We start from the raw sequence: 27,341 nt of genomic DNA, 5'->3' as shown, positions 1-27,341 counted from the left end.
AATGTCATGCAAGATAATCCTGTGCAGGGATCTTGTTAGTAATACGGCACACTTGAGACTGCCCTCACTTGATACTGCTGCTTGATACTTACTGCAAACCACTGTTAGCTTACCATTGACTTTGACGGGCGGACTCCTGACCAGCGGGCTGGTGGAGAGGCTGGTGAGGACCATGGCGGCTGTCACCTTGTCCATGTCCACTTCCTCCTCTGACCGCCTGTATACACAAAAAGTTAAAAAATAAACTCAAAGCTAAAATGCTAACATGTTAATTGCCTACAATGTCAGTTAAAAAGTTTTGTGCTTCATCTTTGGCCGTGCGCATGACATGCTAAACAAAATCATTTCACATTTAGATATAACCGCGAGCAAGTTAGCCGGAATTACGTGCATTTATTACTCGTAAACAAGCTACTTTGGTACCTTGGGGGGGTCTATGTGGACAGAATGTTTGATTGCTGATTGGTTGTACACTCACACTCATATGAAAGACATCAATCAGGGTTGATTTAGTGATCCGTTGGGCAGTTTGTCGTTAATTACGCACTCGGGCGCCATGTCCCACCGCGTCTTAATTGAGTGTCCTGCGATGTGCTCATCGTCCCGTTATATGGGTGGCTGTTGCCGTGGCTACGGCAGGTCACATGCCAGCGGCCCCCGAGGTGACCGGAAAGTGGACGAGGGGGTTTGCAAAAGTGATCAGTAGTTGGATTGATGCGTAGACGAGTAATGACACCATCGTCAACAGCGTACGCGTCTTCATCAATTTGGTTGACGGGCAGACTGACGAACGCCATTGTTTGACTCATTGACTCTCCTCTTCCAGACTCTCCTTTCTTTGTCTCCTCTTGTCATACATTCTCTCCTCCATATTTTTTGTATAGTTGAAAAAAAATGTGCCTGCTTGCATCTCCTCCTTCAGTCTCCTCTTTTTGCCACATCCCACCTGACCACGTCCTTTTGCTTCTTCATCTTTACTTTATCAACTCTTCTTGTCTCCTCCTCCCTTTTGTCTTCTTTCTTGCCTTCAGTATGCCTGTGCAGGTGATAGTTAGATGACTCGAGCACAGCAGTATATAGATATTTTTTACCATACGCGCGCATGCAGGCACTCACACACAAACTAACCCTCTTGAGCAAGTCAGATAAGGTGGAAATGATCATCCCCTCTCATCATTGCACTTTAACTTGAGATGATTGACACACACAGACACGCACACGCACACACACACACACACTACATAAGCCCTGTGTGGCCTACATTTCTACTATACACGCTATGGGGCAAATCAAGACACGTGGATGTCCTATATGGGCCGGAGTGGAGGTCTTCTTTGGCAACTTTCCTCTGACGCATGCGCTTGTGCATGCACACACACACGCAAACACGCGCGCGCACACAAACACGCACACACTCATTCCTGTACATGCTATATTGTGAGGACCGGGTAAAAGGGCATACAAAGTGAGGACCACCCTTTCTGCTTGACATAGCAACAAATGAAAAGCATTTCTGGACTCAGGGTGGCGCCCTTGTCCAATACACACACCCCTTTAGATTACACAAAACACTAAGATTGAAGAAAAATCTTTAACCGGAGGAATGAGGACCAGAAAGTGGAGCTTTTTTTAATGATTTAAAGTAGGTTAACTTGAATGGTAAATGTTTTTTATATAATGTAATTTTTTGAGAAATGTTTCCATAGTAAAACATGTTCTCAAAACCGTCACAAGGTAGTTTTATTCCATCCATCCATCCATCTTCTTCCGCTTATCCGGGGTCAGGTCGCGGGGGCAGCAGCTTCAGGAGGGACTCCCAGACTTCCCTCTCCCCAGCCACTTCATCCAGCTCATCCCGGGGGACTCCTCTCAACGTGGAGGAGTAGCGACTCTACTCCGAGTCTCTCCCGGATGACCGAGCTTCTCACCCTATCTCTAAGGGAGAGCCCGGACATCCTGCGGAGAAAACTCATTTCGGCCGCTTGTATCCGGGATCTCGTTCTTTTGGTCACGACCCATAGCTCGTGACCATAGGTGAGGGTAGGAGCGTAAATCGACTGGTAAATTGAGAGCTTTGCCTTTTGGCTCAGCTCTCTCTTTACCACAACGGACCGGTACAGAGTCCGCATTACTGCCGACGCTGCACCGATCCGCCTGTCGATCTCACGCTCCATCCTCCCCTCACTCGTGAACAAGACCCCAAGATACTTAAACTCCTCCACTTGGGGCAGGATCTCATCCCCGATCCGGAGAGGGCATTCCACCCTTTTTCGATCGAGGACCATGGACTCGGATTTGGAGGTGCTGTGCAGAAGAATCTTCACTTCCGAGGTTCGACCTCGCGACGGACCCTCCTCTCCAGCAACCCTGAATAGACCTTACCAGGGAGGCTGAGGAGTGTGATTCCCCTGTAATTGGAACACCCCGCTTCTTAAAGAGGGGAACCACCACCCCAGTCTGCCAATCCAGAGGTACTGTCCCCGATGTCCACGCAATGTTGTAGAGGCGTATCAGCCATGACAGCCCCACAACATCCAGAGCCCTTAAGAACTCCGGGCGGATCTCATCCACCCCCGGGGCCTTGCCACCGAGGAGTTTTTTAACTACCTCAGTGACTTCAACCCCAGAGATTGGAGAGCCTGCCTCAGATTCCCCAGGCCCTGCTTCCACAATGGAAGGCATGTCGGTGGAATTTAGGAGGTCTTCGACGTATTCTCCCCACCGACTCACGACGTCCCGAGACGAGGTCAGCAGCACGCCATTCCCACTGTAAACAGTGTTGATGTTGCACTGCTTCCCCCTCCTGAGACACCGGATGGTGGACCAGAATTTCCTCGAAGCCGTCCGGAAGTCATTCTCCATGGCCTCGCCAAACTCCTCCCACGCCCGGGTTTTTGCCTCAGCCACCGCCGAAGCCGCGTTCCGCTTGGCCATCCGGTACCTGTCAGCTGCCTCCAGAGTCCCGCAGGCCAGAACGGCCCGATAGGACTCCTTCTTCAGCTTGACGGCATCCCTTACCGCCGGTCTCCACCAGCAGGTTCGGGGATTGCCGCCACGACAGGCACCAACGACCTTACAGCCACAGCTCCGGTCGGCCGCCTCAACAATGGAGGTGCGGAACATGGTCCACTCGGACTCAATGTCCCCCGCCTCCCCTGGGACGTGGGATAAGCTCTGCCGGAGGCGGGAGTTGAAGCTCTTCCTGACAGGGGATTCCGCCAGACGTTCCCAGCAGACCCTCACAGAGCATTTGGGTCTGCCAGGTCGGACCGGCATCTTCCCCCACCATCGGAGCCAACCCACCACCAGTTGGTGATCAGTTTACAGCTCCGCCCCTCTCTTCACCCGAGTGTCTAAAACATGCGGCCGCAAATCCGATGACACGACTACAAAATCGATCATCGAACTGCAGCCTAGGGTGTCCTGTTGCCAAGTGCACACATGGACACCCTTATGTTTGAACATGGTGTTCATTATTGAAAATCCGTGTCGAGCACAGAAGTCCAATAATAGAACATTGCTCGGGTTCAGATCGGGGGGGCCGTTCCTCCCATTCACGCCCTTCCAGGTCTCACTGTCATTGCCCACGTGAGCATTGAAGTCACCCAGTAGAACAATGGAGTCCCCAGAAGGAGCGCTCTCCAGCACTTCCTCCAGGGACTCCAAAAAGGGTGGGTACTCTGAGCTGCCGTTTGGTGCATAGACACAAACAACAGTCAGGACCCGTCCCCCTACCCAAAGGCGGAGGGAGGCTACCCCCCAGCCGGGGGACAATAAGTATACCCACACCTGCTCGACGCCTCTCACCGTGGGCAACTCCAGAGTGGAAGAGAGTCCAGCCCCTCTCGAGAGGGCTTGTACCGGAACCCAAACTGTGTGTGGAGGCTTGTCCGACTATATCTAGTCGGAACTTTTCTGCCTCGCACACCAGTTCGGGCTCCTTTCCAGCCAGAGAGGTGACATTCCGTGTCCCAAGAGCCAGCTTCTGCAGCCGGGGATCAGACCGCCAAGGTCCCTGCCTTTGGCCGCCGCCCAGCTCACACTGCACCCGACCCCTTTGGCCCCTCCCACAGGTGGTGAGCCCATGGGAAGGGGGACCCACGTTTCTTTTTCGGCCTGTGCCCGGCCGGACCCCATGGGCGAAGGCCCGGCCACCAGACGCTCGCCTTTGAGCCCCGCCTCCAGGCCTGGCTCCAGAGGGGGGCCCCGGTGACCCGCGTCCAGGCGAGGGAAAACAAAGTCCATTTATGTTAGTCATCATAAGGGGCTTCTGTGAGCCGTGCTTTGTCTGGCCCCTCACCTAGGACCCGTTTGCCATGGGTGACCCTACCAGGGGCATGAAGCCCCCGACAACATGGCTCCGAGGATCATAAGGGCACGCAAACCAACTCCACCACGATAAGGTGACAACTCACGGAGGGGTAAAATATTCAATAAAAACAAATTGGTTAGTTTCATCAGGACAAGTGTTTGTTTTATAGGCAGTTTAGCTGTCAAAAGGTAAAGCATAGAATATTAGTTACATTTTACAGGCAACAAAAACATCTAATATTTCAATTTGTAAACCAACAATTTGTATTTAGTGTCAACTTCTGACACTGATGCTTGTTTTTCAGAAAGCCATTCCTGTTCTTGTGTGGAAAAAAAACATGGCAGACTCAATCCACGAAGAACAGTGATAGGTCAAACTGATAATGCTTGATTATTTTTCTTTCATTATTGCCAACGACACACAAGACGCTCATTCAAAGTGCATTAGATCAGTGTTGCCGTGGGAAATTGTCCAACATTAAATACCGAGCGAATTGTAAACAGGATTACCAAACCACAGGTCAGTTAACGCAAGGCTAATCGTGCATGCGTGGCAAATCGGAGAATCTTGAGATTTCATGTTGTGCTCAGCATACTCAGTTTATGTGTGTGTTGCTGTTCGTGTTGGCTCGTGAGTGAACGATTCGTTCAAAAGAACAAATTTTATTTCAGTGAACAAGAGTGAAGGAATCACTTCCTGAAGCGAAACGAAGAAGAAAATGACGTTTTCGTTCCGATGGAAATCAGAGCATGTAGTTCAACGGGAGAACCTGGATTGGTCCTAAAACAGTAAACAAAGCCATATTGATTCTTTTGGATTCTGATCACAATCACTTTCAATAGTTTATTTCTTACACTGTCTAAAACCTTTTTTCAAAAACTGTCACTTTCATTTACAAAAGAAATACAATTTAAAGAATATTTAGTATTTATCTTTATTCAATTATTCGACTCTCCATACATATATAGGAATAGGTCTTTTGTTGTAATATAACTGATTTTAATACAGAAGCTGGTGTAACACTTAACAGATTTTTGTTGGTGGTGTGCCTCGAGATTTTTTCCAATGAAAAGGTGTGCCGTGAATGAAAAAAGGTTGGGAAACACTGCATTAGATAATATATTGCACCTCTTTAGAACGCAGCAGTTTACTAAAGAACATCAACAAGAGCAATACGAAATTAAATATTTGAGACAGCTTCCTGAAAGGCAACAAATTGTCAGTTCCTACTCAACACCAGTCACTAACTCTAGAAAAAAAATAGAGTAAATTTTAATTGTAAAGTATACTTGAAATTTCTAAGTTAAAATTTGTAATTATTTTGTTCCAAGGAGTGGTTGGGTAAAATTTGCTCATTCATTAAAAAAAGATACGTGTTGAGGAATTAAACCATGACCCTGATATATTGTCATTTTCTCATCTGAGCCATTCCACTCCTACTGCATATCAAAATATTGATGGCATCTTCAGAACAACAACAACAATGCCTATGAAACATGAAATGAAAAAAAATACCCTCTAACTGTTTCCTCTGGTGTGCTTTAGTGATTTAAAATGCAAGTTTTCTCTTGATTTTAACAATTTTGTTGTATACAAAAAATTTCACGTCTTTCCACGTTAGCTTACTGAGAACTGGAGACCCCTTGATAATGCACATAAGGAAGACAGACCTCCTTTCCAGGAACCTTCTTCAGTGCAATGAACTTGGCAGATATTGCTCGCCTGCAGTCCTCTCCTGGTCAGTCCAGGGTCTCTTACCTTGTTTTGTGACTTCTATTTGCGCGGCATCTATGAAACAAAAACAAAAATAGTTTATTAGAGGTTGAGTTGATTAAACTGAAACTTTATTGAAGTTTTACAACTGTATGAATAATTTGAAAAATAATTTTAAAAAAACAAGTCGACTTGATTCACAACAGTAATTATAAAACACGTTGAAACAGCTACCTTAAAACAGTTTTGTTGACTTAAAATAGCACAAGGTAACTTTCAGTTTTGGTCAATTTTGGCGGCGCTGGTGGACAAAAGCAGTAGTGTTTAGCCTGAAAGAAGACCACATTTCCCATGAGGACCAGCGAACCAGCAGACCTGTTGCATTTGGAGTGAACTACATTTCTGTTTCCAGTGGCTGTGAAGGATGGATAGCGATGAGGTGATGAATCTAGTTGTAGAAAACAATGTCATTTGACGATGTTGAAAATAAGAAATGTTTAACTTTGGTTCTGTACCGTATTCTGACACCATCCGCACCCTCCCAACCTCACGTGACGATTGTTTGCGTGGCATTGTCATGGCCCTCAGGCCATGACAGTGGAGTCAGTCAAGTAGTTGTAAGTCGAAATACCATCCAAAAAGTTGTGAAAATATTTTACGAAGGCTAGAAGGTTAACTAGTGCTCTTTTAAAGGGGGAGTCAGCCCCCCATTTAAAAAAACTGTTATGATTAATGTTTAATTCATGGAAAATAAATCAAACAGGTAAACTCCACTTGTTTTTATTCATATCAAGGGGTGGCCATTTTGCCACTCAGATGCCAGGGTCACAATCAATCACAGCTTACCTGGCAACTGTGATGTGCAATTGGCCGCTCCTTGTGATAGATAAAAAAGGTGAAATTTCCAGGTAAATTGACCTTACCATTTTCAGTCCCTTCTCTTCAAACAACAGTCTTCTTTTGGCCCTTCCCCAGAAATCTGGTGCTAGTTGTCGGTCTGTCCTCACCCGCTGCGAAAGATGATACTATTTGGAATAAGTGAAAAGTGGAACGGAGTGAATCGGTTGAAGTATGTGGAAGTAGTTAAGTGTCAAAAAAGTGAGTGGAATAAGTAGAATAATAATAATAATAATAAAGGACAGCAATAACAATAGTGTGAAGGTCTTCACCTTCACACTAATAATAATAAAGGACAGTGTTAGGGTTTTCCAGGTTATCTTTATCGTAGGATTATGTTGGAATGCAACAGGTAATAAATACCTTACCTTGTCCTCCTTATCACAAGGTCGTAAAACATCCCCTGACATGTTTAGACTAGAGGACAACGGCTTTAGCCAGCCTACCAATACCCCCACTCTGTTTCTCTTAATAAATATCCACTTGCAGGAAGGAGGCCAGACTTCATTCCTGTAGCGAGTGAACTCTCCACCTGCAGGTGTCTAAAAGAACTTGCCTGTCTCCCGTGTGGTTCTTGCAAAATAAGTTGGAGTGAGCAAATCTCTAACATTTTGGTGCCGAAACCCGGGACCTCTCATACCCATCATCTGGCTGACGGAGGACGACACGCTGTACACCGTCGACGGGCCAGTGTCCACTAGCCGGACCTGGTAAAGAAAGACCTGGGAAGGAAATTCTTCGCTGGGCCAGCATCTTAGGTCTGCCTTCGTCTGACAGAGGTGGATTGACGGGACCCGGCAGTGCAACAAACCAGGGGACAAGTAAGTTAAAGGCCTGAAGTTGTGTGATTGTGTTGTTGTTTGTGAAACTCGTAAAAAGGTAGAAGTGCACAGGAATAAGTAAATTTTGTGGAAGGAGGGGGTGTTGTAGAGTCCCCCTCTGGATGAGGGGTCTCTTTTGGAGCAGTGGTTCTCAAACTGTTTTAAAATCTCAGTACCTCCGTGGATCATTATTTGACGACCACTGTTCTAAGGAGTACAACCTCGCGTTGGCAGGGCTGGGGACAGGGACTTTTGTCTTTAGTTTCCAGGGAAGGTGGGGGGTGTTGTAGAGTCCCCTCACTGGATGAAGCAGCTCCTTTTTTAAAAAAGAAGGACTTTGCGTAGGCAGGGATAACTTGTGTGATTGAGAGTGTGACTGGTAGGATAAATTGACTAAACAGCAGTTCTAGCATTGATCCACGGCAATAATACAGGCTAGTAATTTGTTGAAAGGTCGATTTAAACCTGCATTGAGGATCCTCAAAGAGTCAAAGAAATAAATAAGTAATAATAATAATAAATAATAATATTTTTGAGAAAAAGAAATTGTATAACCTAAAATTACTAGAATTAAGATGGAAATAAAAACGGTAAATCTCTACCTCTTGACGGAGATGAGAAGTACATAGCGAGTAGATTTCTTGTATGCAATATATGCCGAAGTGGAAGAAAAAGTATGGAGTAGAAGGGAAGTTGAGAGTTGAAGTGTGGAAGATAGTAGTTGATGTTTTAGAAGAGAGTGTGGATAAAAAGAAAAATGGACTGAAAAAGACAAAAAGAGAGAGAATTTGATTGTGCTAAAATGTGGTTGAAAGCTTCACAAGAGAGAAAAGAACAAATCCAAAAGACAAAAGATAGAAAGATGAAAGGTGATGAGGCTGAGACTATGTTTGTCAGGCCGGAAGACAATGAGGCCACAGTGCGCAGGCGCACTGCCGCGGCCACGGCTCCAGCCGAAGCTCAAGTAGAGGAGCAAGAGGGGCCTTCCGCTCGTACGCAAAACTTGTATCCAAGCTTAACAAACCTGCAGCCCCCCCCCCCATATAACAGCAAAAGAAGTCAGGGTCACATTATTAGAAGTCCTGTACAAACAAGAAGTTTGACCACTGCTGCTAAATTTTCTCAAAATATAGACAAAGTTGATGTGTGCCAAATGATACAGGTGCCAAACCCTATTGTAGGCGAAGGCCAACCCCCACATACATATGTTTTCCGGCCATGGGCTCTGGAAGAGGCAAGAAAAGCAGTTGAAGGGGTTACCCCTGTTGCTGAAGACCCAGATATATGGGCAGAGGACATGGCTGGAATTATACATTCCTATAGACTGAATGGACATGAGGCAGGAGAAGCTGCAATGTCTTCCTTGGGAAAAGACTGGGCAAAGGTTAGAGGAAATTATACAGGTAGAGCCTTTAAAAGGGCCTTTTCCCTATCCCATTGAGGGAAATCAATTGGGAGGGGAGTATGCAGCACAATGGAATGGTCTTGTGCAAAGAGTGCGAACTATATTTCAAAGACGAGCGAATTATGGTCATTTGAAATAGTAGATGTCCATACAGCATGGGACATTCTGAGTGCATTAAAAGAAAAAACATATGTTACTCTAAACTTTGGAGGCAGTGATGTCGAGTTTTTGTGTGATACCGGGGCTTGTAAAACCGTGATAAAAACTAAAGTCCCAAATCTAAAGGCCTCCCAAAATACTATTTGGGTGAAATCTGCTGATGGGCAGGTACACAAGGAGAGTATCTCTAATCCAGTTGAAGTGAGAGATAAGGAAACTGGAAGCATGGCTTCAGTTTCGATTGTCCTATCTCCAAAATGTCCCATAAACCTGCTGGGACGAGATCTGATGACTCGGTTGGGAATTGCAATAATTCCAGTAAAGGATGGCATGCGAGCATGTAGAGTGAGAGATGTGGACTCATATGCTGCACAAGCAGGTGAACAGATTTGCTGCTCCTATGCCATCCCTCCTAAACGAAATCCTAAGCTCCCAAGCAGATTGCTGAGTGAAGCTCGAAAACAATTGTCCCAACCTGAATCAGAAATGACTTGTACTGAATTACATGTCACCATGAATATTCTCACTGATCCACAAGATGACTATATTGGAAGTTTTCTCAGCGACACAGAAGTAACTTTAACAATCACTGCTCTGTACACTGATCGCAGGTCATTTGCGGCTGCTGCTGTGCTCTTGCCCGCTCCTCAGAAAGACAGATACAAATTGTCGGCTGTACCCCACATCTCATTGTTTAAACCTCACAGTATAACGTGGGCAGATGTGGGTCCCCGAATTAAACTTGCTGGATCTGTGACTGATTATGTGCACAAAGGTGATGGGTGGAACTACAGTACCAGTTGTGACGTGTGGAAGCAAACAGTGTGTGAAGTAGCTGTAGGCAGAGCAGGCGCTTGTGCGCTTCTCTGACTAGTTGACATTTATTTGAATGAAAAGGAGGAGGGGGAATTGGCTGGGCTTCCTGAAAAACTGTGGACCAAGGGCCCATCTGATGTAGGACTTTTAAAATCCATTTCCCCAGTACAGATCAAACCAAGATCAGAGTGGCGTCCAAGAGTTAAACAATATTCTTTAAAACAGGAGGCAATGAACGGGATTGCCCCTGTTATAAATGATCTTTTGACAGGAGGAATCATTAGGGAGTGCTCGGATTCTCCTTGCAACACTCCCATTTTTCCAGTCCAAAAGGCCAACAAAATTAATTGGCGAATGATACAAGATTTACGAGCAGTGAATGATGCAGTGCAAACAAGAGCACCCAATGTGCCTGACCCACACACACTTCTGAACACTTTGAAACCTAATCAGAAGTATTTCACAGTAATTGATCTCAGCAATGCATTTTTCTCAGTGCCAATTCACCCAGACTCACAGTTTTGGTTCGCTTTTACCTTTAAAGGACAAAGCTATACATACACCAGATTGCCACAAGGATTTGCTGATAGTCCAACTATTTTCGTTCAAGCTATCATGGCCTGTTTGGCTGATTTTCAGATGTCAAACAAAAGCCAACTTCTAGTTTATGTAGATGATCTCCTGGTAGCCTCTGAAACTGAAGCTGCTTGCAAGGCAGACTCCTTAGCATTGTTACACTATCTCTGCAAAACAGGGAATAAAGTGAGCAAAAATAAGTTACAATGGGTCAGACAGGAAGTGAACTATTCAGGTCACACTTTGTCGGCTTCTGGAAGACAGATACAAAGAACCAGAAAGTAGATTATTTCAGATACACCGAAACCTGAAACAAAAAAACAAATGATGTCATTTTTGGGGCTCTGCAATTACTGCAGAGCATGGATCCCACATTATGCGGAAAAAACACAACCGCTGCTGGATATTGTGCATGGAGTTCCCATGACAATGACAGAAAAAATCATGTGGACACCAGTAGCGGATGATGCTTTTGTAGTGCTGAAACAGGCTCTGATAGAAACCACAACTCTTATCTTGCCAGACTACAATAAAACCTTTGTGCAAACAGCAGACTGCAGGAATGGTTTTATGACCTCAGTGTTGCTGCAGAGTCATGGTAGCAAACTAAGACCAATTGCATTTTATTCAAAAAAACTGGATCCAGTGGCTCTGTCTTTGCCAGACTGTGTCCAAGCAGTATGCGCGGCGGCGCTTGCAGTGAGACAATCTGCAGTTGTGGTGCTCTTTCACAAAATGGAGCTGCTGGTTCCACATGCTGTAGATGTGTTGCTGCTGCAAAGCAAAATGAACTTTTTGTCGCCAGCCAGACATCTGTCCTACACTGTTATACTTCTGTCACAACCACACATCGTGATAAAGAGGTGCACAATCCTTAACCCAGCAACGTTGATCCCGTTGCCAGGGGATGGAACACCACATAACTGTTTGGATGCTACAGAACATCTACAGCTGCCCAGAGAAGATTTAAGTGACACGCCACTTGACAAGGGGGAAAAGTGGTTTGTGGATGGATCATGTTCAAAGGATCCTAAAGGAAACAATCAAAGTGGTTATGCAATTGTGAAATTGCCAAACCAGATTGTTGAAGCAGAGAAGCTTCCATACACCAGGTCAGCACAGGCAGCTGAGCTAATTGCACTAACAAGAGCTTGTCAATTAGCGGAAGATAAGGAAGTCACTGTATACACAGATAGTCAGTATGCGTTTTCTACTCTGTTCTATTTTGCGAAACAATGGGAGCGCAGAGGGATGACAACATCAACCGGTAAGCCGGTTACCCATGCCTCCTTGTTAAAAGACTTGTTGCAGGCCATTCTTTTACCTGCTAAACTAGCTGTGTGTAAATGTGCTGCTCACACCACTGGCAGAGATGAAGTCTCAAATGGAAACAGATTAGCAGACAAGATTGCAAAAGAAGCAGCTGCAGGGAGACATGGCCATGAATTTTTTTTAATGGGTTCAGAGGACACACAACTCATAGATAAGACTGTACTGACAGATATGCAGGGCAATGCTCCAATGGTGGAAAAACGAATGTGGACGACAAAACGTGCAATAGTGGATACAGATAATATCCACCGCATCAATGACAAACCTGTTTTACCAAAATCACTTTTTAAGGCAGCAGCGCTTGCAACACATGGGCCTTGCCATGTGTCGACAGGAGGGATGAAGTCCATCATGGATCAACAATTCACTACCTTTGGTTTAGATGCTTACTTAAAAATTTTTTGTAATGCATGTCCTGTTTGTGTGAAACATAATCCACAAGGAAACAGGAGACCTAAGAGAGGCTCATTTCCAAAACCCTCTTATCCATTTCAAAGCATGCATATGGATTTTATCGAACTCACACAAAGTGGACCTCACAAATACCGCCTAGTGATGATTGATGCATTTTCCAAATGGGTAGAAATAGTTCCATCTAAACACGCAGATGCCTTAACAGTGGCAAAAGCCATCTGCAAAACCATCATACCAACTCATGGCATCCCCCAAACCATTTACAGTGACAATGGTCCACACTTTGTGAACCAAGTTGTGCAGAACATGGCTGTACACCTTGGAATAACGTTAAAAAACCACTGTGCTTGGCATCCTTCGAGCGCAGGCCTGGTTGAACGGGCAAACTTTACTATCAAAAGCAGGTTGAAAAAATGCATGGAAACAACAGGCAGACCTTGGCCAGAGTGCCTCGACTTAGTGAAGCTCTATATGAGAATTACTCCCACTTCCGAAGGACTAACACCTTTTGAAATCATACATGGGAGACCATACAGACTACCAGTGTTCCCTGCAGATTTGCAAAAAGCAGACGAAGAACAGACCTTGGCTGATTATCTAATCAGGACGCTCAAACTGAAAGATGTGTCCAATGCAAATTTACTGCCGCCTGATCTCTCCCCCTCACAGGTGGACAACCCCATCAATCCAGGAGACTGGGTCTACATCAAGGTCATCAAAAGAAAGAACTGGGCCAGCCCACGGTGGGAGGGACCGTTCCAAGTTTTGCTTGCTACTCCCACGGCGGTTAAGATTTCTCAACGGCCCAGTTGGATTCACCTCAGCCACTGCAAGTTGCAGAGAGTGCTGGACCCCTAATTCGGAGTGGTGGGGAAGGCTAACTACAAAGGAGCTCCATCGTTTAGGGTGAGGCGTCTCAATGTTGGTGAAGAATTCATCGATCCCCACTCCGCTAGGCGAGGGGATGTCCCGGTGTCTCTGCCATCCTAGTAGCAACGGGGCTCCATATGCCAGATGGATCCTCTGCTGCGTTGTGGTTGGAGCGTGCTATGGTCTATTGACTCATCTGAACAGACCAAATGACAATGTTGCCCGTGGAAAACGATGGTCGCATGATGAGAACTTTGAGGACTCTGTCATGGGACCCCACAAACCCATACGAAACCAACACTTGGTACCGGTATGTCAGGTTCACTGTGAGAGCTCACACACAGGAGGGATGCTATGTGTGTTCGAAACTCCCCCCTTCCTCCACGCAAGTTCGCTTGGAGGCCAGAGCAATGAATGTCACTGAAGCAAAATGTATGGCATCCATGGGAGGAGTTGGATATCAGCACCGTGCCGTCGCAGTCAAAGATGCCGACCCTTACCACCCTGGACTTGCTGACGGTGCCTGTGATCAGCTATTCTGGACAAATCTCAATGTGACTGTTAGAGGACGAACAATACCACAAGTGGCCTACACAGAGAGACCAGCTGGAGTGAATTACAAATGTTACATCCAAGGTAACAAGACCCACGTCTGCATTAACGACGACTGCTCTCCAGGAGGAAACTGGATGGGAGCTTTGGACATCACCGATGAGTGTCAAGATAAGAGAGCCATTTCAGGTGGTGAGGGCTCTCCAACCATCGAACGGAACATACTTCATACAGAATGGCTGGTGGCTTTGTGGTCACAAGGTTTATCCGATGCTGCCCGCCAACTGGACAGGAGTGTGTGCACCAGTGTGGGTGACAGACCACACCTACAGGATACGACATCAGCTGACAGGAGCACACAACTTTTCTGGACGTCGACGCAGAGCAGTTGCAACCTTTGACCCTCATGACCCTGTCTGGGGTGCGAACGTTCCAGAGGACCATAAAGTATGGTCCGTCGGAGACAAAGTTGTCCTTGCGCTCTTCCCTCAGATTGGGGTTGGGAAACTATCGCTCTTCATCGAGACACTGAACTATCGTTTTCAATCCTTTGTGAATCTCTCACTGCAAGTCAACGATGGACAAAATAGAGAGATTCAGGCTATTAGACTGATGGTCTTGCAAAACAGGATGGTTCTGGACTTGTTGACGGCAGCACAAGGTGGTGTGTGCCACATCATTGGGACTTCCTGTTGCACATACATACCAGGAGAAAATGACACCCACATAAACGACGCCATGAATTCGCTGAAGAACTTACAGCAGGCCATGTCTAAAGACAAGGTCCCACATCAGTTTGATTTCTTTTCATGGCTATTCTCTGGCAACTGGTGGCAACTGCTGTTGAAATTGCTGTCTCCCGTGCTTGTTGTGCTGGTGGTGTTGTGCTTGTTTACGTCCTGCGTTTGAAGTCTGCTGTGTCGAAGTTTGTGTCCTCTACTGTAGCCCAAGTTCATATACAACTTCTTAGAGATGACGGATGTGATGACGATAATGACACGTGGATTGCGTAGATGCTGTTCTGTTGGGCATGTTTTACAGAAACTTGATGATTTGACCATCGAAAATGCTTCGCAAGTGATGGATACAATGATGTACTGTTTGTGTTTTTATTTTTATTTTTTATTGATAGCATTCTGGTCGCCTGTGGCACAGGGGCCGTGTAAGAATTTTCCTGCTAATAACATCTGGCCAGCAGGTTTTTCGCTTACACAATAACTTTGATCTGGGGTATTGAGGTAATGCCTCATCTTCACTGGAAAGTGTTGCTATCATTGTTTGTTGTTTTTATTTTTACCATTCTACTTTCTTCATTATACGTATATATATATATATATATATATATATATATATGTTTTTTTCTTGCTTGTCTTTGTTGTTTGGGGTGGCATAATCATATGATAAATCAGGAGGGAGATGTTAGGGTTTTCCAGGTTATCTTTATTGTAGGATTATGTTGGAATGCAACAGGTAATAAATACCTTAGCTTATCACAAGGTCGTAAAACATCCCCTGACATGTTTAGACTAGAGGACAAGGGCTTTAGCCAGCCTACCCATACCCCCACTCTGTTTCTCTTAATAAATATCCACTTGCAGGAAGGAGGCCAGACTTCATTCCTGTAGCGAGTGAACTCTCCACCTGCAGGTGTCTAAAAGAACTTGCCTGTCTCCCGTGTGGTTCTTGCAAAATAAGTTGGAGTGAGCAAATCTCTAACAGACAGGAATAACAATAGTGTGAAGGTCTTCACCTTCACACTAATAATAATAAAGGACAGCAATAACAATAGTGTGAAGGTCTTCACCTTCACACTAATAATAATAATATAGGACAGCAATAACAATAGTGTGAAGGTCTTCACCTTCACACTAATAATAATAAAGGACAGGAATAACAATAGTGTGAAGGTCTTCACCTTCACACTAATAATAATAATACAGAATGGAGTAGAATAACATATGTGTGAAAAATGAAATTTTGAATAATTTCAAAATTTCAAAACACCTTCACACTAATAATAAAGGACAGGAATAACAGTGTGAAGGTCTTCACCTTCACACTTATAATAATAATAGAGAATGGAGTAGAATATATGTGTGAAGGCCATCGCCTTCACACAAAAATAATAATAATAGAGAATGGAGTAGAATAACATGTGTGAAGGCCATCACCTTCACACAATAATAATAGAGAATGGTGTAGAATAACGTGTGAAGGCCATCGCCTTCACACAATAATAATAATAGAGAATGGTGTAGAATAACATATGTGTGAAGGCCATCGCCTTCACACAATAAAGTGAATGGAGTAGAATAACATATGTGTGAAGGCCATCGCCTTCACACAATAATAGAGAATGGTGTAGAATAACAAGTGTGAAGGCCATCGCCTTCACACAATTACACTTGTCACTCCGCTACAATATCCTCACACAGTTACGTTATCGGGGCGTGCGCTCGGACAAGACGATTGCGATAACATGATGTGCGCAACATGTGATGTGTGACGGTGTCGCATCGATGGAGCGTCAATTGACGCACCCCTCTGTTAGAGGTACCGTCTTTTTCGGACTATAAGTCGCGTTTTTTTTCATCGTTCGGGGGGGTGACTTGTACTGAGGAGCGACTTATGTGAATTTTTTCACAAATTTTCAAAATTCAAAAAAAATTTATTTGAAACCGCAATAAACAAGCAGCGATGTAGCAAGTGACGTCAGCGGCGCGGCGGTTTTTTACATAAAGGACAAAGATTCGATCACGGGATGACGAAGATGACGAAGGGCCCCACATACGACCGGCATCATTAACGGCTTTGTATGTAAGTGACGAAGAGTTTAATGATTTGGAGTGACACAGAAGGTTTGAAAAACTATTATGGCTTTTACGCACACCCGGTTCTACTCAAAAAAACATATGTTACTCTAAACTTTGGAGGCAGTGATGTCGAGTTTTTGTGTGATACCGGGGCTTGTAAAACCGTGATAAAAACTAAAGTCCCAAATCTAAAGGCCTCCCAAAATACTATTTGGGTGAAATCTGCTGATGGGCAGGTACACAAGGAGAGTATCTCTAATCCAGTTGAAGTGAGAGATAAGGAAACTGGAAGCATGGCTTCAGTTTCGATTGTCCTATCTCCAAAATGTCCCATAAACCTGCTGGGACGAGATCTGATGACTCGGTTGGGAATTGCAATAATTCCAGTAAAGGATGGCATGCGAGCATGTAGAGTGAGAGATGTGGACTCATATGCTGCACAAGCAGGTGAACAGATTTGCTGCTCCTATGCCATCCCTCCTAAACGAAATCCTAAGCTCCCAAGCAGATTGCTGAGTGAAGCTCGAAAACAATTGTCCCAACCTGAATCAGAAATGACTTGTACTGAATTACATGTCACCATGAATATTCTCACTGATCCACAAGATGACTATATTGGAAGTTTTCTCAGCGACACAGAAGTAACTTTAACAATCACTGCTCTGTACACTGATCGCAGGTCATTTGCGGCTGCTGCTGTGCTCTTGCCCGCTCCTCAGAAAGACAGATACAAATTGTCGGCTGTACCCCACATCTCATTGTTTAAACCTCACAGTATAACGTGGGCAGATGTGGGTCCCCGAATTAAACTTGCTGGATCTGTGACTGATTATGTGCACAAAGGTGATGGGTGGAACTACAGTACCAGTTGTGACGTGTGGAAGCAAACAGTGTGTGAAGTAGCTGTAGGCAGAGCAGGCGCTTGTGCGCTTCTCTGACTAGTTGACATTTATTTGAATGAAAAGGAGGAGGGGGAATTGGCTGGGCTTCCTGAAAAACTGTGGACCAAGGGCCCATCTGATGTAGGACTTTTAAAATCCATTTCCCCAGTACAGATCAAACCAAGATCAGAGTGGCGTCCAAGAGTTAAACAATATTCTTTAAAACAGGAGGCAATGAACGGGATTGCCCCTGTTATAAATGATCTTTTGACAGGAGGAATCATTAGGGAGTGCTCGGATTCTCCTTGCAACACTCCCATTTTTCCAGTCCAAAAGGCCAACAAAATTAATTGGCGAATGATACAAGATTTACGAGCAGTGAATGATGCAGTGCAAACAAGAGCACCCAATGTGCCTGACCCACACACACTTCTGAACACTTTGAAACCTAATCAGAAGTATTTCACAGTAATTGATCTCAGCAATGCATTTTTCTCAGTGCCAATTCACCCAGACTCACAGTTTTGGTTCGCTTTTACCTTTAAAGGACAAAGCTATACATACACCAGATTGCCACAAGGATTTGCTGATAGTCCAACTATTTTCGTTCAAGCTATCATGGCCTGTTTGGCTGATTTTCAGATGTCAAACAAAAGCCAACTTCTAGTTTATGTAGATGATCTCCTGGTAGCCTCTGAAACTGAAGCTGCTTGCAAGGCAGACTCCTTAGCATTGTTACACTATCTCTGCAAAACAGGGAATAAAGTGAGCAAAAATAAGTTACAATGGGTCAGACAGGAAGTGAACTATTCAGGTCACACTTTGTCGGCTTCTGGAAGACAGATACAAAGAACCAGAAAGTAGATTATTTCAGATACACCGAAACCTGAAACAAAAAAACAAATGATGTCATTTTTGGGGCTCTGCAATTACTGCAGAGCATGGATCCCACATTATGCGGAAAAAACACAACCGCTGCTGGATATTGTGCATGGAGTTCCCATGACAATGACAGAAAAAATCATGTGGACACCAGTAGCGGATGATGCTTTTGTAGTGCTGAAACAGGCTCTGATAGAAACCACAACTCTTATCTTGCCAGACTACAATAAAACCTTTGTGCAAACAGCAGACTGCAGGAATGGTTTTATGACCTCAGTGTTGCTGCAGAGTCATGGTAGCAAACTAAGACCAATTGCATTTTATTCAAAAAAACTGGATCCAGTGGCTCTGTCTTTGCCAGACTGTGTCCAAGCAGTATGCGCGGCGGCGCTTGCAGTGAGACAATCTGCAGTTGTGGTGCTCTTTCACAAAATGGAGCTGCTGGTTCCACATGCTGTAGATGTGTTGCTGCTGCAAAGCAAAATGAACTTTTTGTCGCCAGCCAGACATCTGTCCTACACTGTTATACTTCTGTCACAACCACACATCGTGATAAAGAGGTGCACAATCCTTAACCCAGCAACGTTGATCCCGTTGCCAGGGGATGGAACACCACATAACTGTTTGGATGCTACAGAACATCTACAGCTGCCCAGAGAAGATTTAAGTGACACGCCACTTGACAAGGGGGAAAAGTGGTTTGTGGATGGATCATGTTCAAAGGATCCTAAAGGAAACAATCAAAGTGGTTATGCAATTGTGAAATTGCCAAACCAGATTGTTGAAGCAGAGAAGCTTCCATACACCAGGTCAGCACAGGCAGCTGAGCTAATTGCACTAACAAGAGCTTGTCAATTAGCGGAAGATAAGGAAGTCACTGTATACACAGATAGTCAGTATGCGTTTTCTACTCTGTTCTATTTTGCGAAACAATGGGAGCGCAGAGGGATGACAACATCAACCGGTAAGCCGGTTACCCATGCCTCCTTGTTAAAAGACTTGTTGCAGGCCATTCTTTTACCTGCTAAACTAGCTGTGTGTAAATGTGCTGCTCACACCACTGGCAGAGATGAAGTCTCAAATGGAAACAGATTAGCAGACAAGATTGCAAAAGAAGCAGCTGCAGGGAGACATGGCCATGAATTTTTTTTAATGGGTTCAGAGGACACACAACTCATAGATAAGACTGTACTGACAGATATGCAGGGCAATGCTCCAATGGTGGAAAAACGAATGTGGACGACAAAACGTGCAATAGTGGATACAGATAATATCCACCGCATCAATGACAAACCTGTTTTACCAAAATCACTTTTTAAGGCAGCAGCGCTTGCAACACATGGGCCTTGCCATGTGTCGACAGGAGGGATGAAGTCCATCATGGATCAACAATTCACTACCTTTGGTTTAGATGCTTACTTAAAAATTTTTTGTAATGCATGTCCTGTTTGTGTGAAACATAATCCACAAGGAAACAGGAGACCTAAGAGAGGCTCATTTCCAAAACCCTCTTATCCATTTCAAAGCATGCATATGGATTTTATCGAACTCACACAAAGTGGACCTCACAAATACCGCCTAGTGATGATTGATGCATTTTCCAAATGGGTAGAAATAGTTCCATCTAAACACGCAGATGCCTTAACAGTGGCAAAAGCCATCTGCAAAACCATCATACCAACTCATGGCATCCCCCAAACCATTTACAGTGACAATGGTCCACACTTTGTGAACCAAGTTGTGCAGAACATGGCTGTACACCTTGGAATAACGTTAAAAAACCACTGTGCTTGGCATCCTTCGAGCGCAGGCCTGGTTGAACGGGCAAACTTTACTATCAAAAGCAGGTTGAAAAAATGCATGGAAACAACAGGCAGACCTTGGCCAGAGTGCCTCGACTTAGTGAAGCTCTATATGAGAATTACTCCCACTTCCGAAGGACTAACACCTTTTGAAATCATACATGGGAGACCATACAGACTACCAGTGTTCCCTGCAGATTTGCAAAAAGCAGACGAAGAACAGACCTTGGCTGATTATCTAATCAGGACGCTCAAACTGAAAGATGTGTCCAATGCAAATTTACTGCCGCCTGATCTCTCCCCCTCACAGGTGGACAACCCCATCAATCCAGGAGACTGGGTCTACATCAAGGTCATCAAAAGAAAGAACTGGGCCAGCCCACGGTGGGAGGGACCGTTCCAAGTTTTGCTTGCTACTCCCACGGCGGTTAAGATTTCTCAACGGCCCAGTTGGATTCACCTCAGCCACTGCAAGTTGCAGAGAGTGCTGGACCCCTAATTCGGAGTGGTGGGGAAGGCTAACTACAAAGGAGCTCCATCGTTTAGGGTGAGGCGTCTCAATGTTGGTGAAGAATTCATCGATCCCCACTCCGCTAGGCGAGGGGATGTCCCGGTGTCTCTGCCATCCTAGTAGCAACGGGGCTCCATATGCCAGATGGATCCTCTGCTGCGTTGTGGTTGGAGCGTGCTATGGTCTATTGACTCATCTGAACAGACCAAATGACAATGTTGCCCGTGGAAAACGATGGTCGCATGATGAGAACTTTGAGGACTCTGTCATGGGACCCCACAAACCCATACGAAACCAACACTTGGTACCGGTATGTCAGGTTCACTGTGAGAGCTCACACACAGGAGGGATGCTATGTGTGTTCGAAACTCCCCCCTTCCTCCACGCAAGTTCGCTTGGAGGCCAGAGCAATGAATGTCACTGAAGCAAAATGTATGGCATCCATGGGAGGAGTTGGATATCAGCACCGTGCCGTCGCAGTCAAAGATGCCGACCCTTACCACCCTGGACTTGCTGACGGTGCCTGTGATCAGCTATTCTGGACAAATCTCAATGTGACTGTTAGAGGACGAACAATACCACAAGTGGCCTACACAGAGAGACCAGCTGGAGTGAATTACAAATGTTACATCCAAGGTAACAAGACCCACGTCTGCATTAACGACGACTGCTCTCCAGGAGGAAACTGGATGGGAGCTTTGGACATCACCGATGAGTGTCAAGATAAGAGAGCCATTTCAGGTGGTGAGGGCTCTCCAACCATCGAACGGAACATACTTCATACAGAATGGCTGGTGGCTTTGTGGTCACAAGGTTTATCCGATGCTGCCCGCCAACTGGACAGGAGTGTGTGCACCAGTGTGGGTGACAGACCACACCTACAGGATACGACATCAGCTGACAGGAGCACACAACTTTTCTGGACGTCGACGCAGAGCAGTTGCAACCTTTGACCCTCATGACCCTGTCTGGGGTGCGAACGTTCCAGAGGACCATAAAGTATGGTCCGTCGGAGACAAAGTTGTCCTTGCGCTCTTCCCTCAGATTGGGGTTGGGAAACTATCGCTCTTCATCGAGACACTGAACTATCGTTTTCAATCCTTTGTGAATCTCTCACTGCAAGTCAACGATGGACAAAATAGAGAGATTCAGGCTATTAGACTGATGGTCTTGCAAAACAGGATGGTTCTGGACTTGTTGACGGCAGCACAAGGTGGTGTGTGCCACATCATTGGGACTTCCTGTTGCACATACATACCAGGAGAAAATGACACCCACATAAACGACGCCATGAATTCGCTGAAGAACTTACAGCAGGCCATGTCTAAAGACAAGGTCCCACATCAGTTTGATTTCTTTTCATGGCTATTCTCTGGCAACTGGTGGCAACTGCTGTTGAAATTGCTGTCTCCCGTGCTTGTTGTGCTGGTGGTGTTGTGCTTGTTTACGTCCTGCGTTTGAAGTCTGCTGTGTCGAAGTTTGTGTCCTCTACTGTAGCCCAAGTTCATATACAACTTCTTAGAGATGACGGATGTGATGACGATAATGACACGTGGATTGCGTAGATGCTGTTCTGTTGGGCATGTTTTACAGAAACTTGATGATTTGACCATCGAAAATGCTTCGCAAGTGATGGATACAATGATGTACTGTTTGTGTTTTTATTTTTATTTTTTATTGATAGCATTCTGGTCGCCTGTGGCACAGGGGCCGTGTAAGAATTTTCCTGCTAATAACATCTGGCCAGCAGGTTTTTCGCTTACACAATAACTTTGATCTGGGGTATTGAGGTAATGCCTCATCTTCACTGGAAAGTGTTGCTATCATTGTTTGTTGTTTTTATTTTTACCATTCTACTTTCTTCATTATACGTATATATATATATATATATATATATATATATGTTTTTTTCTTGCTTGTCTTTGTTGTTTGGGGTGGCATAATCATATGATAAATCAGGAGGGAGATGTTAGGGTTTTCCAGGTTATCTTTATTGTAGGATTATGTTGGAATGCAACAGGTAATAAATACCTTAGCTTATCACAAGGTCGTAAAACATCCCCTGACATGTTTAGACTAGAGGACAAGGGCTTTAGCCAGCCTACCCATACCCCCACTCTGTTTCTCTTAATAAATATCCACTTGCAGGAAGGAGGCCAGACTTCATTCCTGTAGCGAGTGAACTCTCCACCTGCAGGTGTCTAAAAGAACTTGCCTGTCTCCCGTGTGGTTCTTGCAAAATAAGTTGGAGTGAGCAAATCTCTAACAGACAGGAATAACAATAGTGTGAAGGTCTTCACCTTCACACTAATAATAATAAAGGACAGCAATAACAATAGTGTGAAGGTCTTCACCTTCACACTAATAATAATAATATAGGACAGCAATAACAATAGTGTGAAGGTCTTCACCTTCACACTAATAATAATAAAGGACAGGAATAACAATAGTGTGAAGGTCTTCACCTTCACACTAATAATAATAATACAGAATGGAGTAGAATAACATATGTGTGAAAAATGAAATTTTGAATAATTTCAAAATTTCAAAACACCTTCACACTAATAATAAAGGACAGGAATAACAGTGTGAAGGTCTTCACCTTCACACTTATAATAATAATAGAGAATGGAGTAGAATATATGTGTGAAGGCCATCGCCTTCACACAAAAATAATAATAATAGAGAATGGAGTAGAATAACATGTGTGAAGGCCATCACCTTCACACAATAATAATAGAGAATGGTGTAGAATAACGTGTGAAGGCCATCGCCTTCACACAATAATAATAATAGAGAATGGTGTAGAATAACATATGTGTGAAGGCCATCGCCTTCACACAATAAAGTGAATGGAGTAGAATAACATATGTGTGAAGGCCATCGCCTTCACACAATAATAGAGAATGGTGTAGAATAACAAGTGTGAAGGCCATCGCCTTCACACAATTACACTTGTCACTCCGCTACAATATCCTCACACAGTTACGTTATCGGGGCGTGCGCTCGGACAAGACGATTGCGATAACATGATGTGCGCAACATGTGATGTGTGACGGTGTCGCATCGATGGAGCGTCAATTGACGCACCCCTCTGTTAGAGGTACCGTCTTTTTCGGACTATAAGTCGCGTTTTTTTTCATCGTTCGGGGGGGTGACTTGTACTGAGGAGCGACTTATGTGAATTTTTTCACAAATTTTCAAAATTCAAAAAAAATTTATTTGAAACCGCAATAAACAAGCAGCGATGTAGCAAGTGACGTCAGCGGCGCGGCGGTTTTTTACATAAAGGACAAAGATTCGATCACGGGATGACGAAGATGACGAAGGGCCCCACATACGACCGGCATCATTAACGGCTTTGTATGTAAGTGACGAAGAGTTTAATGATTTGGAGTGACACAGAAGGTTTGAAAAACTATTATGGCTTTTACGCACACCCGGTTCTACTCTACCGACCACTCTTTCACCTCCGTGGATGGAAGTCGGGGGCCGGCGCTCGGCCGGGTGGCTGTCCGGGGACCGTGGATGGGGCTCGGACATGGCTTTTACGCACGCCCGGTCCTATTCTATGGAGCTCTCTTCCACCTCCGGGGATGGAAGTCCACGCGGCCACATGCCTGGAAGTCGACGACGGTGCTTGGGGCCGTGTGGCGGTGAACTATTTATGTTATAGTTATTTCATATATTTTATTTCGTGTAGCAACTTGTATATGTTTTTATCGTTACGGTTCAGTAGTTGTTGGGTCGTTGAACTCTTGTTTTGTTAAATCAAGAGCCGTTTACCAAACCCACGTCTTTCCTTGTACTTTGTTAAAGCTACAATATAGTTATATAGTAGATCTGTGGAATAACGACGAGGCTGACGTCAGGGCGCACGCGCGGCGTTGTTGACAAAGGACGAGGAATTTGATCGATGGATTTAATGATTTGGAGTGACACTGATGGTTTGATAATATTATCGTTTATATAATAGTTATTTGATACATAATTTAGATATCGTTATATGGGCCTGTGGAATATTCTGAAGTGCAACCGCCGTCAGCAGCGCGCACCCAGCGGTTGCAACAATGCCGGCATTGTTGACATAAAGGACGATCGATGGATTTAATGAATTGGAGTGACACAGATGGTTTTATAAACGTGTTATTTATGTAAGTTATTTGAATAACTCTGAATGTTACGTCAGGCCCGTTCTCAGCTCTTCGTTTGTGTTTGTCACGTTAGCAGACCTATCTTTTAGCCTGTTGTTGCTCGTTCATGTCTGTTCTTGGTGTTGGATTTTGTCGAATAAATTTCCCCCAAAATGCGACTTATATTCCGGAGCGACTTATATATGTTTTTTTTTCACGTTATTGTGCATTTTATGGCTAATGCGACCTATATTCCGGAGCGACTTTTACTCCGAAAAATACGGTAGATCAAAACAGCCGCTGTTCTAGTGTTAAGAACACCAGTGAGATGCAGGTATTGCATACTACATAAGGAAAATACATACATACATATTATCGCCCATTTCAGTGCCCCTTGGCGATCGGACAAAAAGTGCTCTCTATTAATCGCCCACCCCCCTGTTGGACATAAACCTTCTCTAATTATCACCCTGGGCGATAATTAGAATAAATACGGTCTCAATATGGAATTGATCCCAACCCTGATGAATATCGTTATTTTAAAATTTGGTTCCAAATCAATTCCAAGTATTAACACAAAAGCATTTTCTTTACGTACCATTATGTTCCTGTTGTCTCCCTACATCAAGGCTGAAGGTTTTGTGCTTATGGAAATTTTCACAGAAGGAAATTAGAAAACCTACTTTTACAATGAAATCAAATTTAAAAAATACAGACGACCAAGACACGTAGTGCATAGAAAGACAAGACCGAGAAATATAAAATAAATCGAATTTTACACAAAAATCTGAATTGAGTATTAAGATCTGTGTTGTGAACGTAACATTTTAGCGTTACCTGTGTCTTCAGTGGCTTGATTGGGATTGTCGCTCCCGGCATCTCGTCTTCGTGTGGTCTGCCATTTTCTCTTTACAGGTGACCTGTTGCAGTTAAATTAGGCACCTTTCCACCTGTGAAAAATGCCATTAATTTTACAGATTTACAAGTCATTCTAAATTGAGTGAAGTGTGGTGGAGGAGACGTACTTAGGACAGACAAATGTTGTTGTAAAGGGAAACAGTGTAGATCTTAGATTTAAATGTATTCCCATTTGTTGAATAAAGAATAAAATTGTCATAATAAGTGGCATTATCATTACGTAAAAATAATGACAGTAACAGTGCATTTGTGACACTGTATGTAATTGACAACTGCAGTAGACACTCAATTAATTAATATCAATACACCAAAACATTTGTACCTCCTCCGACCTCAGCCGTCAGTCAATTTCTTCCCGTACACAAGACACACCATGTCTTAATCGTTTAAAAAAAAAAATCAGTATGGCAGTCCGTTTTAGTTGCGTAAGGTAAGTGGGTGGAAACGTCAAATAATTAAAACAGCGATTTACAGTGCAGGGATGAGAATGCCAAATGTAGAAAACACTGAAAAAAAATAAAATATATATATATGCAAAAAAAATGCAGAGCGAATGCTAGCGAGTTGCCGAGGCTAATGTAGCCCGGCCGCTACCTCTCCCCCCCCCCCCACCCCATATAGTCGACATTTTGTCAACGGATTTACACGATTCACGAAAATGATACTTTCGACGGAAAAAAAACAGAAAACCGGGGATCCGCGGAAAATTCTCATCCCTGACAGTGTTATTTTGAACCTTGAACGCACGCGTCCACATCTAAGCTAAACTAAACAATACCAAACTAAGCAAAACAAACAACAACATGAAATACTTACCAGAGCATTTTCAAATCTTTCTTCACGCTTTCGGCGACCGCGTAAACGTCTCTGTCTCCTTTTAAATGTTTCCATGTTAAAATGAGCGTTCCAGCACAGTAATTCTTGAATCTTAAATCGTCGCACCGTCCAGACAGGTTGCGTCTGCTGCAGGCTTCGTTCCTCGAGCTCTGATTGGATAATTACTTCTGTGTATTTGGCGCAGTGGGAGACTGGCACAGAAGCAGCAACAGTGAGGAAACGCCATGTTAAATTGTGCACATGCGCAGTAGCAGGCAGGCTGAGTGTGCTGAACTCTTTTACGTTGCTTGTCGAGCTCTGATTGGATAATTAGTTCAAAGTATTTCAAGATTCAAGAGTTTTTATTCACCATGTTTGAGCATGCCAAACAAGGAATTTGACTTCGGTACTTGCCACAGAAGCAACAAAAGTGGGGGAAGGGCACAAGAGTTGCGGAGCAGTTCCTCAACACGTTCATTACCCTTTCCTGACCTCGTGACACCTAAAACAGGATCAAAATTTTACCCTAATCCTAAAACTTTTGAAATGGACAGCAATCAAAGGATTTGGCTAAAACCATTTAACTCGACTTATACACCGAGTCATAAAATTTAACTTTGTATGTATTCATCGCTTCAAATGTGATGGTAACCAAGGCCGTTTCTCATGCATCTCATTGTGCGTTGCACTTAGAAAATTTGAACCGGGCGGCGTGCGC

The 27,341-nt window shown here is 44.3% G+C and overlaps 1 protein-coding gene across 10 annotated transcripts in view; it reads right to left on the bottom strand.

The window, feature by feature from the left end:
• znf704 (zinc finger protein 704) overlaps positions 1 to 27,341 on the bottom strand; it is a 57,850-nt gene that overhangs the window by 9,475 nt on the left and 21,034 nt on the right. For 4 of the 10 annotated variants that reach the window (XR_007487849.2, XR_007487848.2, XM_049751077.2 and 1 more), the window contains exons 3-4: positions 947 to 1,036; positions 114 to 217 (exon numbers count right to left, since the gene is read on the bottom strand). Coding sequence is in view for 8 of the 10 variants with exons in the window: in XM_049751077.2 (XP_049607034.1) it covers positions 114 to 217; positions 947 to 1,036 (194 nt within the window). In the remaining 2 variants the exon portion in view is untranslated. Of the gene's footprint in view, positions 1 to 113; positions 218 to 946; positions 6,101 to 6,259; positions 6,355 to 6,948; positions 16,755 to 25,726; positions 25,787 to 27,341 lie in introns of those variants that run through there. The other 6 variants (XM_049751078.2, XM_049751080.2, XM_068649063.1 and 3 more) reach the window with 6 other exon arrangements.

This window comes from Syngnathus scovelli, chromosome 19 (assembly GCF_024217435.2).
Source record: "Syngnathus scovelli strain Florida chromosome 19, RoL_Ssco_1.2, whole genome shotgun sequence".
Taxonomy (NCBI): domain Eukaryota; kingdom Metazoa; phylum Chordata; class Actinopteri; order Syngnathiformes; family Syngnathidae; genus Syngnathus; species Syngnathus scovelli.
The sequence above is the reverse complement of the archived record's forward strand: the minus strand, read 5'-3'. Positions and strand labels throughout refer to the sequence as shown.